This window comes from Petaurus breviceps, unplaced genomic scaffold (genome assembly GCF_028583685.1).
Source record: "Petaurus breviceps papuanus isolate PSGF00001 unplaced genomic scaffold, PetGlider_PUasm1.0 173, whole genome shotgun sequence".
NCBI lineage: Eukaryota > Metazoa > Chordata > Mammalia > Diprotodontia > Petauridae > Petaurus > Petaurus breviceps.
The window spans coordinates 33,790,308-33,808,167 of record NW_027185759.1 but is presented as its reverse complement, the minus strand read 5'-3'; the positions used below and the strand labels follow the sequence as shown (position 1 = coordinate 33,808,167).

General features: G+C 38.9%; 1 protein-coding gene across 1 annotated transcript in view; it reads left to right on the top strand.

Annotated features, from left to right (window-relative positions):
- Positions 1-17,860, top strand: part of SPATA16 (spermatogenesis associated 16) — a 267,544-nt gene that overhangs the window by 65,794 nt on the left and 183,890 nt on the right. The window contains exon 2 of the mRNA XM_069083668.1: positions 16,436-16,581. Within this exon, the coding sequence (XP_068939769.1) occupies positions 16,436-16,581 (146 nt within the window). The remainder of the gene's footprint in view (positions 1-16,435; positions 16,582-17,860) is intronic.

Sequence of the window (17,860 nt, the reverse complement as noted above, 5' to 3'; positions counted from 1 at the left end):
GATAGATAGATAGATAGATAGATAGATAGATAGATAGATAGATAGATGTATCATGTATATACATACACAGAGATGTCATTCCATCATTTTTCAGTCATGTCTGACTCTTCATGACCCCATTTGGGGTTTTCTTGAAAAGGATACTGGAGTGGTTTGCCATTTCCTTCTCCAGCTCATTTTACAGAAGACTAAACTGAGGCAGATGGGGTTAAGTGGCTTGTTCAGGGTCACACAGCTAGTAAGTGTCTAAGGCCAGATTTGAACTCAGGAAGATGAGTCTTCCTAACTTCAGGCAGACAGTGACTATCAAAGGTGAGATTACATTCCAGGGCTCTGACTCCAGGACTAATATTCTTTCCATTGTACCACATTGCTCCTCAAGAAACATTTGCTTGTTGTTGTTGTTGTTTTCTCTTTAGAATTAATGGAAGAGCCCTAGACTTTAAGTCAGAAGAGTTGGGCATGAAAGCTGGTTCAGACACCTATGGGGCACATGACTCTGAGCACATTATCTCGTTAAATCTCTCAGCCTCAGTTTCCTCATCTCTGAAGTGGGGGTAACAAAAACCTCACAGTGATGCCTCAAGGGGTCTATTAGGAATGGGAGCTAGCAGGAGCCACCCCTTTGGCTGCTTATTTCTGTGGCTGTTTTAGTCTGTAGCTCTCGGTAAACTATAAAATCCCTTTGTCTGGCAGCTTTTCAAAAGCAGGGTGCATAAAGTTATTTCATGATACTTTGAGTTCCTCAAGTGAAAAATAATGACCACACTAGACACTTCTGTTGTGTTTCCAAGCTTTATCTCATTTGACCCTGGCAACAGCCTTGTTAAAACAAGTACCATAGGGATTATCATCCCCAATCTGCAGGTGAGGAGACTGAGATAGAGTCACTTTTCCTAGAATCAGAGAGCACTCAAGGGTTAGTTAGGTCCAGGATTAGAACCTGCCATTCCCTGATGTTGAGACAAATGGAAACACTGCTAGATTTATACTCAGAGGACCTGAGTTCCAATCCCTGCTCTGCCACTTACTACCTGCATGAACTTGGATAGTGTGATTAAACTCTTAGGTCCTCAGTTTCCTCATCTGTAAAATAAGGAAGTTGGACTTGGTGTTTTAGGTACTTCCTAGTTTTAACCATATGAACATTCCATAATGGCAAGGTAGGATGATTCTCAGTTTTTAAGAATAACAGAATTCAATAAACATTTATTAATAAAGTGTCCCCTGTGTGCCAGGTACGGTGTTAAGAACTGAGGATACAAAAAAAAAAGGCAAAAGATAGTCCTTGCCCTTGAGGAGCTTACAATCTAATGGGGGAAACAACATCCACACAGCACACACATACAAAGCAAGCTACATACAAGATAACTAGGGAGTGATTTACAGACAGAAGTAATGGAACCAAGAAAGGAAATAGGAAATAATTTACAGACAGAAGTAATGGAGCTAAGAAAGGTTGGAAAAAACTTCCTGCAGAAGATGAAATTTTAGTTGATCCTTAAGGGAAACCAGGGTAGTCAGTAATCAGAACAGAGGAGGGAGATCACTCCAGGCATGAGGGGACAGCCAGAGAGAATGCCTAGAGCCAGGAGATGGACTGTTCTGTTCATGGAATAGCCAGGAGGCCAGTGTCACTGGATGAAAGACCATATGGTAAGGGAATGTAAGGTGTAAGAAGATTGGAGAGATAGGAAGATGGGGATCGGTTATGAAGGGCTTATGCAGAACATGAGCTGACAAAGTAGTTTCCCATAATACATCTATTTGTTTATGAAAATTCTAATTTATAAAGCAAAATAACTATTGAAATTCTGTTTTTAAGGCTTTGCTTTCTTCCAGGACAAATTACACCACCATGAAATAGCCTTATTTGTATTTCTCATTAAGCAGTGTTCTTGAAATTGATGTACAGTTCACACAAAGAGTAATTCTACCTTCTGACTGGAATAATCAAATTAGTCCCTTCTTATCATGTGTTTTTCTCCTAAATTCAGCTTCTTTTCCAGGTTCTGTCTGTTCCATTAGGTAGTATAAAACCATGACAAGAACCCAACTGGGCACTTTCATCCAGTCTGAAATCAGGCTTCCCTTTTGTTTTTGCTTTAGTGATTTCTCTCCCTAAAATCTCTGCATGTCCCTCTGGACCCTAAAAACTACAAATCTGTGTCCTCATCAATGACGTATTTTCTCAAATGATCAAATGAGATGTTTATTAAGTGCCTGGTTCATAGCAGACACTCTATGAATGCTTGTTTCTCCAACAAAGCAAAGCAAGATCCACTCATACCTTCCCATCCTGTGTGATGTCTGTTGGTGTTCTTCCATAACTTAACTATGGCAGGGAGGTGGGGGGAAAGTGGACAACCCAACATTCCAGGAGCCTTGCCCAAGCCCTCTTCACATCACCAAGATAGCTATGGAGTTCCGTTTACTGTCACCTCTACCAGAAAGTCTTTCCTGATTGCCCTAGGTACTAGTATTTTCTCACCATCCAAATTATCCTGTGTACCTTTATCTGTTTACATGTTGTATCCCACTCCATTCTCCAAGTAGAATGTAGCCATCTTGATGGAGGAAACTGTTTGGAGATTTGTCTTTATGTCTCTAGCTCCTAGCACAGTGCCTTGTGCATGGTCCTTAACAAAGGACTTAACAAACTTAAATAACTTATTAATAATCTAATAAAGTACTTAATAAATGCTTGTTGGATTGGACTATATAGAGCAGATGTTTAACAAATGTTTCTTGAGGTTAATTTATGTCTTCTTTGGCAAGCAACAATATAGATGAAGGACACCAGTTTGGGAAAGGTACTTCAACTATAGAAGAAAGGAATATAAGGGCGGCTAGGTGGCACAATGAATGGAGCACCAGCCCTGGAGTCAGGAGGACCTGAGTTCAAATCCAGCCTCAGACAGTTAACAAACGAAAAAAAACCCTAGCCATGTGACCTTGAGCAAGTCACATAACCCCAACTGCCCTCCAAAAAGAAAAAAAAGAAGAAAGGAATATTTCAGTGCCTCCTCAGACTACACCAACTTCAAGTGGTAGACGCTGAGAATTCCATTTTTATGTCATTCTGTTAATACGCCTATTTCTCCATCTGTATATTATAGGTTTAAGAGATTAGTATATAGGCACTCCATTAGCTGGTCATGTTTCATGTAGCTGTGTTAGTAGCACTGGTTCTTGAGGTCAGAGGGTGTCTCATTTCTGTCCTTATATCCCCATTCCCTAGCCTAGTAACTTAAGTCCATAGCAGTAGGTAATAATAACCAACTTTTACATAGAGCTTTAAGATTTGCTTAATAATACTTATTGAATTTAATTAAATTGTATCATCCCTTTTACAGTGTTTGATTGGACACTTTAATATAGCACACGTTTTGAACTCTTACTGTGATAAGTATGCCAGAGAGTAGGCTGGTTGATGTTTGCTTTGTGGGTGTGTGCTACCTTGTAGTAGAATGGTGTCTATACCATATGTGGCCTCTGTTGGTACATGTTTTTGTCTGAATCATAAAATCACAGAATTTCATAATTGTAAGAGACTCAGCAGTCACTTAGAACACATGAATGAAAAAAATAATACCCCCTGAGACACACCCAATAGTGGTCATCCATTCCCTGTTTAAAGACCTCAAAAGATTGGGCCTCCAGTAGGTTCCCAGGAAACACACTCTCTAAGGTTAGCTATGTTAGGATGTTAATCCAAAGATTTAATTCTTGTATCTCTGACCTTCTGCTCCTTGTTCTCTTATATTCCTATCCCCCAGCATACACACACACATACACACACTCCTGAATTAGAATGTAACTCCGTAAAGGAAAGAACTACTTAGGTTTCTTTATCTTTCTTTTTTATCCCCAATGCCTTGCACACAGTAGGAACTAATTCTGTCTTCTAAATGAAGTAACTTTGAGTACTTTGACATCTCATAAAGATACATCCAGCATAAGCTCTCCTCATCTTAGTAAACACAGAGGCACTTACTAAATATTTGTTGAATTGAATTGAACCCTTCCACAATTGCTCTGTGTTCTGGTCTCTGGGACAAGCAGAAATCTAAACCTTCTTCCAAAGGAAAATACTGGAGACAGCCATCGTATCCTCCATTGTCTCTTGTCCTCTTCTCCATGTCCTCATATCCCCAGTTTCTTCAAGTGACCATCAATTGACATGAACTCCTGATTGTTCCTTTCCTGACTATTCTCCGCCCTATCAATATTGTTCCTAGAATATGGCTCCCAGAACTTAACACAGCACTGTGTGTATGATATGACCAGGAGGTAGTACAGTAACGATACTGTTGCCTCCTTATTCCTTCATGCTAAGCCTCTCTCAATTCAGCCTAATATGACATTAGCTTTCTTGGTGGTCACATCACACCAAGATCTGCATTTTTTCATCCATTTTTGCTCTAATTCAAAACCACATTTGTTCCTTAAATACCCAGGTCAAGAAACGATGTGATATATTAGAAAGTCAGTCAAAAATTTCCTTCCTTTCTCCAAGCTTGACCTATAAACCACGGTTCCCACAAATATCGATTCTAACCAGCTTCCATTTTGTCTGTTGATCCATTTTAACAGGATGTTAAAAAACATCCTGTTGTCTTTCACTGCTGAGCTGCAGTTCATTTCCAGGGAGTTTTCTCTCCCGTGAGAAGAGGTTGATCATTTGTATTCCTTTCCCACCCTTGAAATTTTCAGCCTTACAGAGATTGCCAATGTAGGAAGATCATCCATTTATTCTTCACTCTCTCAAGGTGTACTCAGACAGCGACTCTATTATTATTAAGGATGAAGGCCTACTTACTCCTGATGTGAACAATTGGAGCTCTCTAACAATGCAGTTACTCCCTTAGAGGCCGGGGCGTACATCAGAGGCATTGGTCCCTGATGGAAGGCTGTTTGCAGACACTTGAGCATCTTACAGTAAAATGAGTTCTGGGCAAGGAGAGCTTATTGTGATGGATGTGTCTTTAGGAGATGACACCGAGTTGCGTGGGAGGCAAAGGACTCAAAGTTACTTGTTTCATTTAGAAGATAGAATTATTTTAATTAGGCTTAGAAATTTTTAAACTCAGTAATAAAAAAAACACATTAAAGTAAAGTAGGTTCCATTGTTATTACTGTGGATTTCTTCAAAATAAGATTTTAAGTATAATTGCATCCCCAAAGTGCCTTTTGGGCTTTCTAATTGCAGTATTAACCACAGTGATTGGTGATTGGCTCAATGGGCCTTGGAAGTTACTCCAGCCTATATCCCAGAATTCCTAGATGGCCCTAGTGACACTAAGTCCCCAAGAGATAGGTTGAGGTTTTGTGTTAGGATCAATACAAATTGAGGGATTAAGTAAGAGTTACCTTCCTAAGGACATCAGATACTTAGAGAATTGTGGTACAAAGGAAAACATGATGGATTTAGAGTCAAAGGATCTGGGTTCAAATCCTGATTTGCTTCTATCTTTGTTGTTGAGTTACTTTCTCATTCTTTGTGACCCCATTTGGGGTTCTCTTGGCAAAGATACTAAAGTGGTTTGCCATTTCCTTCGCCAGCTCATTTTTCAGATGAGGAAATTGAGGCAAGTGCTTTACCCAGGGTCACACAGATAGTAAGTATCTGGCACCAGATTTTAACTCACAAAGTTGAGTCTTCCTGACTCCAGGCCCAGCACTCTATCCACTGTAGCACCTAACTGCCCTTACCTTTGGTACATACAGTTTTTAAATCTAAATTCTTTGGTGAGTTCTCTGTTCATCTACTTCAGTCTTTTCTTGTTTTCCTTCCTCATAGGAGCTGCTTCTTTATTGTCTTCAGAATTTCGTTCTTGGTTAAAAGGGTGAATTATATGCACCAAAGTATCGATAGCAGTGATTTTTGTAATAGCAAAGTCTTGGAGGGAAAAAGTAGATTTCCATTGATTGTGAAATGGCTAAACAAATTGTGGTACATAAATGGTATAAAATCTCACTCTGTTGTAAGAAATGCTGAAGGCAGAGAGGCATGGGCAGTCTTATATGGACTAATGTGAAGTGAAGATAATGTCTACCATGACCACGACAGTATGAGTGGAAGGAACAATAGTTGAAACTGAATTCTGTGAAATTACAATGAGCAAGTGTGGTCCCAAAGTAGAGATGGGAGGAGGCATCTCTTTCTCCATTCTTTGTAGAGGTGGGGGACGATGAGTGTAGAATACTGTATGTCATCAGACTTCTTCTAAATGTTGTTTGGTTTTGCCAAATCATTTTTTCCTCTCCCTTATTCTTTGTTATAGAGAATTCTTGGAGGGTTACATTGGGAAATGTATGTGATATAAAAAATATGTCATTAAAAAATTAATTCTTGAGAGTTTTCCATTTCTCCTGAATTCTCTCACTTTATAAAACTGTAGAGCACTGGATCCTACTCATCCATCCTCTGACCCCTTTGAAATCTGTTTTTCCCACTCTAGACCAAATGTCAGACTATCCCTCTTTTTTTTCTTGGTCCCAAACTCTTGGAGAAAGTGGAGTCAAGTAGAAAGAGACTCCCTTCACACTGAATTCCAAAATCAAATTCAGGATCCACCTTACCCAGAACTAATATAAATACGTGTTATTATTTTCCACAAACACAGTCACACCAATAAACATGTACTCATGCCTCTATTTGGCATTACTGTTGAGTAGGAGAAAGAGTTCCTGTTTATACATTGTTTATTAAATCAGTGACACAGAATCTCAACAGAGATTCTCTGACAGAGATCTCAACAGCCATCTCTTCTGTGCACCATACATGATGAGGGCTTATCCAGCCTCTGCTTAAAGCCTTCTATAGAGGGGAACCCACTATCTTCCAACACAGCCCATTCCACCTTGAGTTTGATGTTGATATTACTCTGATCGATGGACACACGAATGACCTTAATTGTCCCACTCGAAGACAATTCCAAAAATTTGCAAATAGTAATAGTTGACATTTATATTGTTGTTTGCAGTTTACAAAGTGATTTCTTCACAATAATTTTGTGAAGTATAGAGGTCAAGAATTATTATCCCCATTTTCCATATGAAGAAACTGTGCTGTGAAGAGGTAAGTAATTTGCTTACAGCCACATAGAAGTTGAACAATCTCTGAGCCCTTGTAATTTACAGAGCACTGTGATCAATTTAATGGGATCCAATCAGCCTTGTTGTTGTTGTTTTTACTCTGTGCAAGACAGACGGCATGTACCTTGACATAATGGATAGAAAGCTGGCCCCAGATTTAGGGACACCTGGGTCTGACACTTATGGACAAGTCACTGAACTCAGTGCCTCAGACAATTTTCTGACACTAAATTGCAAAGCAGGTGCCAATAGGCATTAGCACAGGAAATTTCCTCGCTGGGAGTTCCCTGCATCCATGAAGTCACAGGCTCCTTACTTAACCTCTCTGGGTCTCAGTTTCTCTCTCTGTAAGATGAGGGGTTTAGTCTAGATGTCATCCTATATATAACTAGACTCCCCCCTCCTCTGAATCCTTCTTATTTATCACTGTTTTCTGGTCCTCATCTCTTTTCCTCATTGCACAACTGTTTCCACTCTGCATCCCTGCTGTGCTCTGATTTATTTTATCCAGAAAACATCTGAGGACAATTAAGTCTGTTTGAATGTGCTGATTTGTTTTTGCTTGACTGTATTTAGGTGTCATGAGGGAGGGTTCTATGGGGGAAGAGGGAGTTATGAAATGGCAGTGATGGAATAAAGGAGAGAGGAACATCCATGTGTCCATGAGAATAAGAGAGGAAAGGGAGAGGGAAGGAAGTAGAGAGAAGGGAAATAGATGTGTGTGTGAGAGAGAGAGAGAAATAAAGAGAGAGGAGAGAGAGAGAGGAGAAGGAGGAGGAGGAGGAAAGAGACAAAGATAAAGGGATGAAGGGAGGGAGAAAAAGATAGAAAAGAGAGGGGAAAGAGAGAAAGAGATGAAGGAGAGAGAAGGAGAAAGGATAGAGGAAGGGGGAGAGAGAGAGAAAGGGAAGGGAAAGGGATGGAAGGGGAAGAAGAGAGGAGAGAGAGACAGAGAGAGAGAGACAGAGTGAGACAGAGACAGACAGACAGAGAGAGAGAGAGAGAGAGAGAGAGAGAGAGAGAGAGAGATCCTTTAAGGTTTCAGTGGAAATAATGAAAATAAGTGGTAACAAAGCCCAAATAGCAACAATTCCAGACCTCAGCTCATGTTATAAATCAATACTAACAAAAACCATAAGAAACTCACTTTAAAAATTGTAAAGTAAATCATTGGAAAAGGTTAAAGAAGAAAGAACCCCAAACAAAGACTAAAAGACCTGTGAGGTCCTGAATGATGGATGCTCGCCCCACGCTGTGTCCAGGCAGGCTCCATCCACTCTCCACTTGACTTCTTGGCCATTTATACCCTCACCAATCTCTCCAACACACACCCAATATATCCCAAGTATTGTCATTGCAGCTAGAAAGGGTGTGGTGGTGTGTCAATCTAGTCCATATGGCTTTATTCATCCTCTGTTTTTTTAATCTGTCTTCACAGATTAACCCAGTGATTGGCACATAATAAGCATTTAATGAATGTTTTTCATCCATTCATCCATCCATCCATTTTTCCATTCATTCATGTGAGTAGTCCCTCCAGTAGCCAATCCAAAACCTCTCCACTCCTTCTCACCCCGCAGAGTTCCTGTACATGCCCTTCCATCAATCATCACTTGATAATCACCTGGAGACTTTCCTCTAGTGCAGGAGGTCTTGTTCTAGTGTTACCTCCTTATTTTTCACTAATCTTTAACTGTAATTTAGCATTTCTTCCAGTCATTTAAAATATTATTCTAAGAAGGGATCTATAGACTTCATTAGAGTGCCCAAAGGGTCCATGACACAAATAAAAAAAAAAGGTTAAGAACCTCCTACCCTAGGTGTTTGTACATTGCCTGGTGTATTAGCATGCCATCTCGTAAAATCAGTCACTCAAAGCAAAATGGGTGGGAATTAGAACAAATTACATCCCAATACTAAAGGAGATAAAATGGGTCTGTATCCTAGCCAGGGTTTCTTTTCAGCTTAAACTGAGATTGATCTTGAATGATCTAAAATCACATCTTCCTGAAAGAGAAGGCAAAAAATAAAAGTCCCCTTATCTCTGCAGATTAGCTGGCTTCATCATATCCACACTCAGAGCACACCTAGGCAGCAGCTGAATCCATGTTGAGTTATGGACAGAAAGATCCCCAGTACTCAAGCCTCGGGCTGTGTTTGGGAGACATCCCCCAGCATGTCAATGGACAATAGTAAAAGCACCTTTCTAGCTGGTACATTCACTTACCTATACAGGGGTGTATTTTGCAGGTCATTCATTCTAGAAGTCTATCAATATGCATTTCTACTTGCAGAAACATAGCATCTCAGAGATGGGAAGGACCTCAAACACTTTTATTCCCAGTCATACATGAATATTATTCCTCTCATTTATATCTATACCAAGTAGTTGTCTAGCCTTTGCTTGAGGACCTCCACTGAGGGTTACCCCACTAATGCCCAAGTCAACCCAATCCATTTTTGCAAGAAGATCTTCCTTAGAGCAAATCTAAATTTGCCTCAGAACCAATCATTCTACAATACTCATGGGGTAACTATGACAAACCATGGTACCATTATTTTCTTTGCATTGTCAGTATCATCTTTATTGATGGGGTTTTTTTATTTCACTTTCATTTCTTAATAGACCCCTGTCTGATTTGCCACTCAGTGTCCTGCCCCTTGTAAGAGAGGGGAAAAAAATCACAATAAACCAACCCTAATCAATCAGTTGCCTCTGGATTGATGCCTCATTATTGATTATTAGCCCTGGACGTTTTCTCTGGCTGTACTGGAATGCCCTCCCTCCTCAAATCTGATTACTGATTTCCTTGACTTCCCATAAGTCCCAACTAAAATCCCAACTTCTACAGGAAGCCTTCCCCAATCCCTCTTAATCCCAGTGCATTCCCTCTTTTAAATATTTTCTATTTATCCTGTGTATAACTTGTTTTGTATATGTTTGCTTGCATTTTGTTTCCCCCATTAGATTGCAGACTCCTTGTAGACAGGGACTGTCTTTTGCCAATCCCAATATTTAGCACAGTGCTATGCATATAGTAGGTGCTTAAAAAATGATTGTTGATTGATTAATTTCATATTTTATAGAACTAAATTCTCTTTTCTCAATCTAATATTTATCAGCATGTTTTGACCCATTCAAATTATTAGAGTCCTTTTATTTTTGTTTTAAGAAAAATATTGGGGGCAGAGCCAAGAAGGCAGAGTAGAAACAGGACTTCCATATGGATCCCACTTACACCTCCTCCAATTCATGTAAGAAAAATGACTCTAAACAAACTTTTGAGCTACAGAACCCACAAAATGACAGAGAGAAGCTAACCTGCCACTAAAGACAGTCAAGCAGACTGTCAGGAAGGGGCCAGCACAGCACTCTGCAAGCCAAGCTCAGCCCGGTGTGAGACAGCGGTTTTAGCCTCAGGGCAGCCACAACCAGCCACCAGCTAGAGGGACTTCAGATCACTGGAAGCTGTGGTGGTTTCCAGAATTATCAACCCAAAGATGCCAAAGACAAAATGAGAGGTCAGTGTGGATTTTATGGGAACAGGGAGTTCAGGAGTGTGGTCCAGCCTTTGCCCCTGGGGCAAGAAGCGGCTGAGGTGCAGCAGCTGTGCAGCCATTACCTCATGGATGCTTCAGAGCTCTTGGCCTGAAATTGTAGGGGGATCAAGCCAGCAATCTGAGGGGTAATCACTCTTGCTTTAACCTGATTGGATCTGGATCACTGTCTAGGGTGAAGTTTCTGGGATGTGTGACCAGTTTGCCAGAGTGTGTGGAGGCTTCAGGAAGGGCAGCCAACTAATAGCTACAGCCACTGAGAAAAACCCAGCAATTGGGAAAAAACTCTTCTCTCTAAACGCAGAGTTCTACTGTGGCAAAAAGATCAAAAGTCAAGTAATTGAGTGGCAATATGAGCAAGAAAAGGAAGCAAATCAAGTAAAGCAATCTGACTTTGGATTCCTTTTTGAGGGACAAAAAGGATCAAAGCATGGAACAGGAGGAATAAAACAAAGTCAGAACTCCTGCATCAAAAGCTTCGAAGAAAAATATGAGCTTGTTACAGGCCATAGAGGAGCTTAAAAAGGATTTTAACAACCAAATAAGAGAAGTGGAGGAAAAATGGGAAGAGAAATGAGAATGATGCAAAAAAATTATAAAATGAGAGTCAACAACCTGGCTGAAGAAAATAATGCCTTAAAAAAAGACTAACTCAAATGGCAAAAGAGGCTCAAAAGTCAATGAGGAGAAGAATGCCTTAAAAAGCCAAATTTGCCAGATGGGAAAAGAATTTCAAAAGCTCACTGAAGAGAATCATTCCTTCAGAATTGGATTGAAGCAAATGGAAGCTAGTGACTTTATGAGAAATTAAGATACTATTAAACAGATACAAACAATGAAAACATAGAAAGCAATGTGAAATATCCCATGGGAAAAACCACTGACCTGGAAAATAGATCCAGGAGAGATAATTTTAAAATTATTGGACTACCTGAAACCCATAATCAAAAAAAGAACCTAGAAATCATCCTTCAAGGAATTCTCAAAGAATATTGCCCTGATGTTTTAGAACCAAAGGGCCAAATAGAGGTTGAAAGAATCCACTGATCACCTCCTGAAAGAGATCCCAAAAAGAAAACTCCTAGGAATATTATAGCCAGGTTCTAGAGTTTGCAGATCAAGGAGAGAATATTACAAGCAGCCAGGAAGAAACAATTTGAATATTATGGAAACACAATCAGGATAACACAGGATCTAGCAGCTTCTACACTGAGGGATCAATGGGCTTGGAATATGATATTCCAGAGGTCAAAGGCACTAGGATTAAAACCAATAATCACCTACCCAGCAAAACTGAGTATCATGTTTCAGGGGAAAATATGGGTCATTCAATGGAATAGAGGACCTTCAAGCATTGTTGATGAAAAACCAGAGTTGAGTAGAAAATTTGACATTCAGATACAAGAAGCATGAGAAGGTAAACAGGGAAAAGAAATCATAAGGAACTTATCAAAGTTGAACTATTTACATTCCTACATGGAAAAATAATAATTGTAGCTTTTAAAACTTTCCTCAGTATGAGAATAGTTGAAGGGAATATAAATATATATAGATATAGATATGTGTGTATATACATACATATATATGTCTATATAGGAGGGTATATGGGTGTATGAATACATGTGAGTGTGTGTATATATGTGTACATAGACAGAGGGCACAGTACCAATTTAATAGGAAGGGATGATATTTAAAAGGTGATATTGAGGTGGGAGAGGAATATAATGAGAGGAGATGGAGAGAGACAGAATTGGGTAAAGTGTCTCTCATATAGAAGAGGCAAGGGAAAACTGTTACAATGGAGAGGAAGAACAGGAAGGCAAAATGGAATGAGTCAACCTTATTCTCATTAAATTTGCTTAGGGAGGGAATGACATACACACTAAATAGGGTATCTCACCCTATTTAGGAGTAGGGGGGAAGGGGTGAGGGGGGGATGATGGAAGGGAGGTCAGGCTAGGAGGGAGGGAAGTTGGAAGCACACACTTTTGAAAAGGGACAGGATTAAAGTAGAGAATAGAACAAGTGGGGGGTGGGATAGGATGGAGGGAAATATAGTCAGTCTTTCACAATATATCCACTATGGAAATGTTTTGCATAGCTGCACATATACAACCTATACTGAATTGTTTATCTTCCCAGTAAGGGTGGGTGACGAGGGAGGAAGGGAAAGAATCTGGAATTCAAAGTTTTAAAATCAAATATTTAAAAACATATATATATATATTAATATTATTATTCTTCTACATGTAACTGAGAAATAAGATGTATGGGCACTGGGGCATAGAGATCCAACGTGCCCTATCGGAAAGTTGGAGGGGGCATAGGAGAAGATATGGGAGAGAGCAGATTGGGGGTGGGGATATTCAGTGGGATCACTGTTTTGGAGTGGTCGGTAGGGGAAAATGGGGAGAAATTTTGTAACTCAAAATCTTGTGGAAATGAATGATGTAAATTAAAAATAAACATAAAATTTAATTTTAAAAAAAAGAAAGAAAAATATTGGACCAACCTATGGGCATCCTTGTGACCCATGTCCATAAGGAAGTTTGCTGGCCCTTTGTCCAGGCGTGAGGCTCTTAGACTTTCACAACAGAATGAATATTATTCCTGCTATCTAATGCACAGACAGCTCTGCCTTTAATTAACAGCGTGGGTCCATGTCCAATAATTCACTCAAAAATTAATAATTTTATAGCTATTTCCACTTAAGCTGGTATTTCAGAAACACAGTCATGTGGACATGTTAACTGGCCATTTGTTTAGCTTCTCCAGGTCCTACTCCTGTGTTAAATTAAACCATCTGAAGGCACTGTACCTAGAGATTATTAGCTCAGCCTTCAAACTGAAATGTTTTCACTGAATTGCAATTTTACACCATTTTCACAATGCACTCAAAAACAGTTTTGTTATTTGCAAAACTACATCTCAAGATTTTATATTTTTTTCTTCCCTCTTTCCTACAAAAAAAAAATTTACCTTTATTTCTTCACTTAATTTATGCCTATGTATGTCCATGTGGTCTCTCTTGATAGAATGCATGCTTACTGAGAACAGGGATTGTTTTGTCCTTGACTGTGCATCACTGATGCCTTACACAGAGGCTCCCAGTAAATGCTTGTGGATTGATTGACTAACTAATATCACCCCTGCTTTTTAGATAATTACTCCTATGAAAAATTCTTCCTTGGAGGCATTTCCTAGGGAAAGTTTGTCTCTGAAAACTTAATTCAGTTCAATTCAACAAGCATTTATTAAGCATTTTTTATGTTCCAGGCATAGTGCTAGACAGTGGAGATGAAAAAGAAGGAATTAAAATAATCTCTGCCTTCAGTGAACTTATATTCTACAGATGAAATTCTTTGGTTTTTGTTGTTGTTTTGGTTTGAGTCCTTTGCTCTGGTTACCCTAGGGAACATGAAAAAAATGTAAAATATGTTTTCTTTTTCACATTAACCTTTAGGAAACAGCTAAATTCATTGCCTAACTATAATAACAATCTCATCTCAAGTACCTCTTAAAATTCGTTTCTCTGCTCCTTTTAACTGATTTTTCTTTTATTTTTTTAATTGTCCCAATTTATTGTGAGGAATTGTTTCATTTCTATAAGTTTCTTTATATCCACTTTGGAAACCAGAATGGTTGTGTGTATTTGTGTGTGTGTGTGTGTGTGTGAGAGAGAGAGAGAGAGAGAGAGAGAGAGAGAGAGAGAAACACTAAGAAACATTTGATTATCCCAAGTTGCTAAATTTATTAAATAAATTAATTACAATTAAATTCAACAAACATTTATCAATCATTTACTGTACGTAATGGTTAAAAATTGACTCCTGATCATTCTTCTGAGAAATTCCTGAAGGAAATTTTAAGTGCTGGACATGAGAATCTAGTGTCTGTCCCCCCTCCCTTTCCACAGCAGATCCCATCTTTACTGATTGGTAAAACCTAGTAGCTCAGACACCAAACAGGTGCTGTCTTTTTTCTAAACACTTAAAGCTATGTGTTTCTAAATGATATTGAGGTTATAAATGTGGCAGTGAGATTTGTCGCTTTTGGAGGGAGGTCAGGAGTAACAGGTAAGTGTTTAATAACCAGCTCCCACAAAAATAAATCTATGTATGACACACTTTTAAGTTTAGTCTTCATTATTAATATTTGCTCCATCATTTTTCTTAAGCCTAGAAAACTAACAAAACAATAAATAAAACCTTAATTTATAGCAAGATTCAAATACTTTCACTAAACATTTAACAATAGACTTTCAACAGCTGATTTGAACTAGCTCCAGCACAGCCCTGGGTGCCCTGGACTTGGAATCGAAAAATTACTGCTCAGCCATTTATTAACTGTGTGATCTTATACTTGGAGTAGGCCAGTGGTCATGTAGCTAGTATTTATTAAGAACCTTTTGGGCAACAGGTCCTACACAAAATGCTGGTGATAGAAAGAAAAACAGTCCCTACTCTATGGAAGACCTAGGTTCAAACTCTTTTTCAGATGTCATCTCTGTGATGCCAGAGAAGTCAGTTAACCTCTCTGTATCTCAGTTTCTTCATCTATGGAGACTGAATTCCCTCTAACTTTGAATCTATGGACTTATTAACCTCTCTGAGCCCCATTTTCCTCATCCATGAAAAGTTGAGGATGGACAAAATGGCCTCTAACCTCTAAGACCCTATTTTCCCAAATCTTAGAAGTAGATCAGAATCTTTGCCTGAATAAACCAATTAAGGTTTAAAAAATATTAAGAATACTAGCATGACTGAAGGCCAAAACATTCTCGATAATTAATAAATGGAAATGCCAGGAGTTTCGACCACATACGGTGTGCAAGAAGGATTTGAAAATGAAGTTTTCTTTTCTGAACTTGGTAGAGCTCCCAGCATGAATTTAGATTCCCCTGGGAGAAGATGTGTGAGCTGTGATGGCTTGTGATGGACAGAAAGCACCTAACGGAGGGAGAATACAGGAGCAAGAGTTCCAAGAGGAAAGACAACATTACCCTGTGAAAGAGGAGATGGGACCCATGTTTGGCAGTGGCTCCCTGGTCTGCCTTTTCTTCATTGTTTCTTTAGTGAGAAGGATCAGTTCTTGGGTGTCAGGTTTTTCCCAGAAGATGGAATAACCTCCTTCCTCTTAAATGTCCATATCCTGCTCCACAGCCACTAGATTTCCTGGAATTTTTATTAATGATTCCAGATATCCCAGCAATAATTTTCTAACGCCAGAGCCTCTGCTCACTGATTCTAATAAGGTTTCACTTCTTTCTGTCAATGTCTTCCTGATATATATGATTCAGGCTGAAATTAATCACTGATCATGTTAATGGTTCCTATGAGTTTACTTCCAATAACCCTTCGTGTATTAAATCAAACTCAATAGCATGTTAGATCGTTGCACAGCTAAGTTTCCATAAAAGTGCTGGCCTTTAAAAATGATTTATCCCTGATTTTCTGATAAGATCTTTACTTACTGTATGTTTCTTTTTTTAAACTGGCATTTTTAGTAAACAGTGATGCTTTTAAATCTATCAGATGCATAAAAAATATGTTGTACAGGAAATCTTTGACAATAAGGAGCGTCATGTACTGTATATTATGATCATATAAATGAATGTGAGTCATTTTATTCAATTTTGATTACAGACAAAATATTAGAATTTTACTTCCCCTGTTCAGTAGGAATGGATATATTTTTGCCTATTTTCAAAATACAAATTTTTAAAAACACAATGATAGAAAATTGAAGGATCCTTTGATTTCGTTACTTTCTTTAGCTTTGCAGTAAAGGAGCGGCTCTGGGAAAACCTTTTGAAGCATCTGCTGAAGATATTTCAAGTGTTGCTAGTTTTATTGAGACAAAGCTTGTCACCTGTTATCTACGGATGAGGAAACCCGACCTTGCCTTGAATCATGCTCACAGGTAAGAAAGAATATGGATCTAAAAATCACTACTGCACAGATGAGAGATAGACAAGAGGACTGGGGAGGTGGTGAGGCTGTCTCCTAAGCAAAGATGTAAAGTAGGCAAAGTTTGTGTCTGTTTTTCCTCCATTCCTTCTTTGAAGAATTCAGTGCCCTGACCATCATCTTGGTCCCTAACAGGACTCCAGGACCTTGTCTGTTTTCTCCACCAATCAAAATTTACCTCTCCACAGTTTCTTATCCTCTGTGATCATTGCTCTCAAGTTTATGACTTATGATAAAAGTTAGATGAATTCCTCATAATAACTAGCCTATTGAGTTAGATAATCTGGATATAATGCCTTACAGCTAGCATATCTGAAGCTAATTATAAAGTATATTAACTGCAGACTTCCTTTGGAAAATGGTAGTAGGTTCCATTCCTGGAAGTAGGAAATTGACATTGTGATGAGGGAGAAACTTTTGGAAAGAAAAATATTTCAAAAGCCCTCAAAGGGCTCTCTACTCTTACTGTGGCTGAGTCTAGATAAATTTTTTTATTTATCAACCTGATTTTTTTTCAAAAATAAATCTCCCTTTTTCCCCCAAATATTTTACTGCTTTGTTTTATTTGTTTGTTTCCCCCAGAGATTTTTACTGCTATTGTTTTTACTCAGTCCCTGGTATGCTTTGGTCTTGCCAACCAATATATCATCCTCAGGTAGATGATCCTTTATATGGTCATTTTATCAATCAGTTAGTCAAGAAATATTTATTAAACTCCTACTATGTGCTTGACACTGCTAAACGCTGGGAATGCAAAGAGAAACAGAAGACATGCCCTGCTCTCAAGGGGCTCCAGCAGCATGCAAACAAATATGTGCCAACAATGTCAACAGTCAGCAGAGGGAGAACTGAAGGCCATACAGAGGGATGGGGAAAGGCTGCTTGTATAAGGTGAGATTTTAGCTGGTGCGTGAAGGAAGCCAGTGGGTAGAGATGAGGAGAGAGAGCATTCCAGGCATGGAAAGAAGTCAGAGAAAAAGCCCAGTCAGGAAAGAGAGTGCCTTGTTTCAGATCACCAACATATTATTTACCATACTGTGAACCATTAAGCTTGGAAAACTCACTGAATCCAGCTCATTTAAAAGGCTAAATTCAGTCAGGCAACTGTCGTTTGGATCTGTGCTTTGGTTTCAATTATATGTTTGTATTTTTTAGTTCAGTCAGTTGAATGAAATTGTCTACTCTCCAGGCTTCATTTTGGTGTTCTAGAACCAACTCTGCTCTTGGGATGA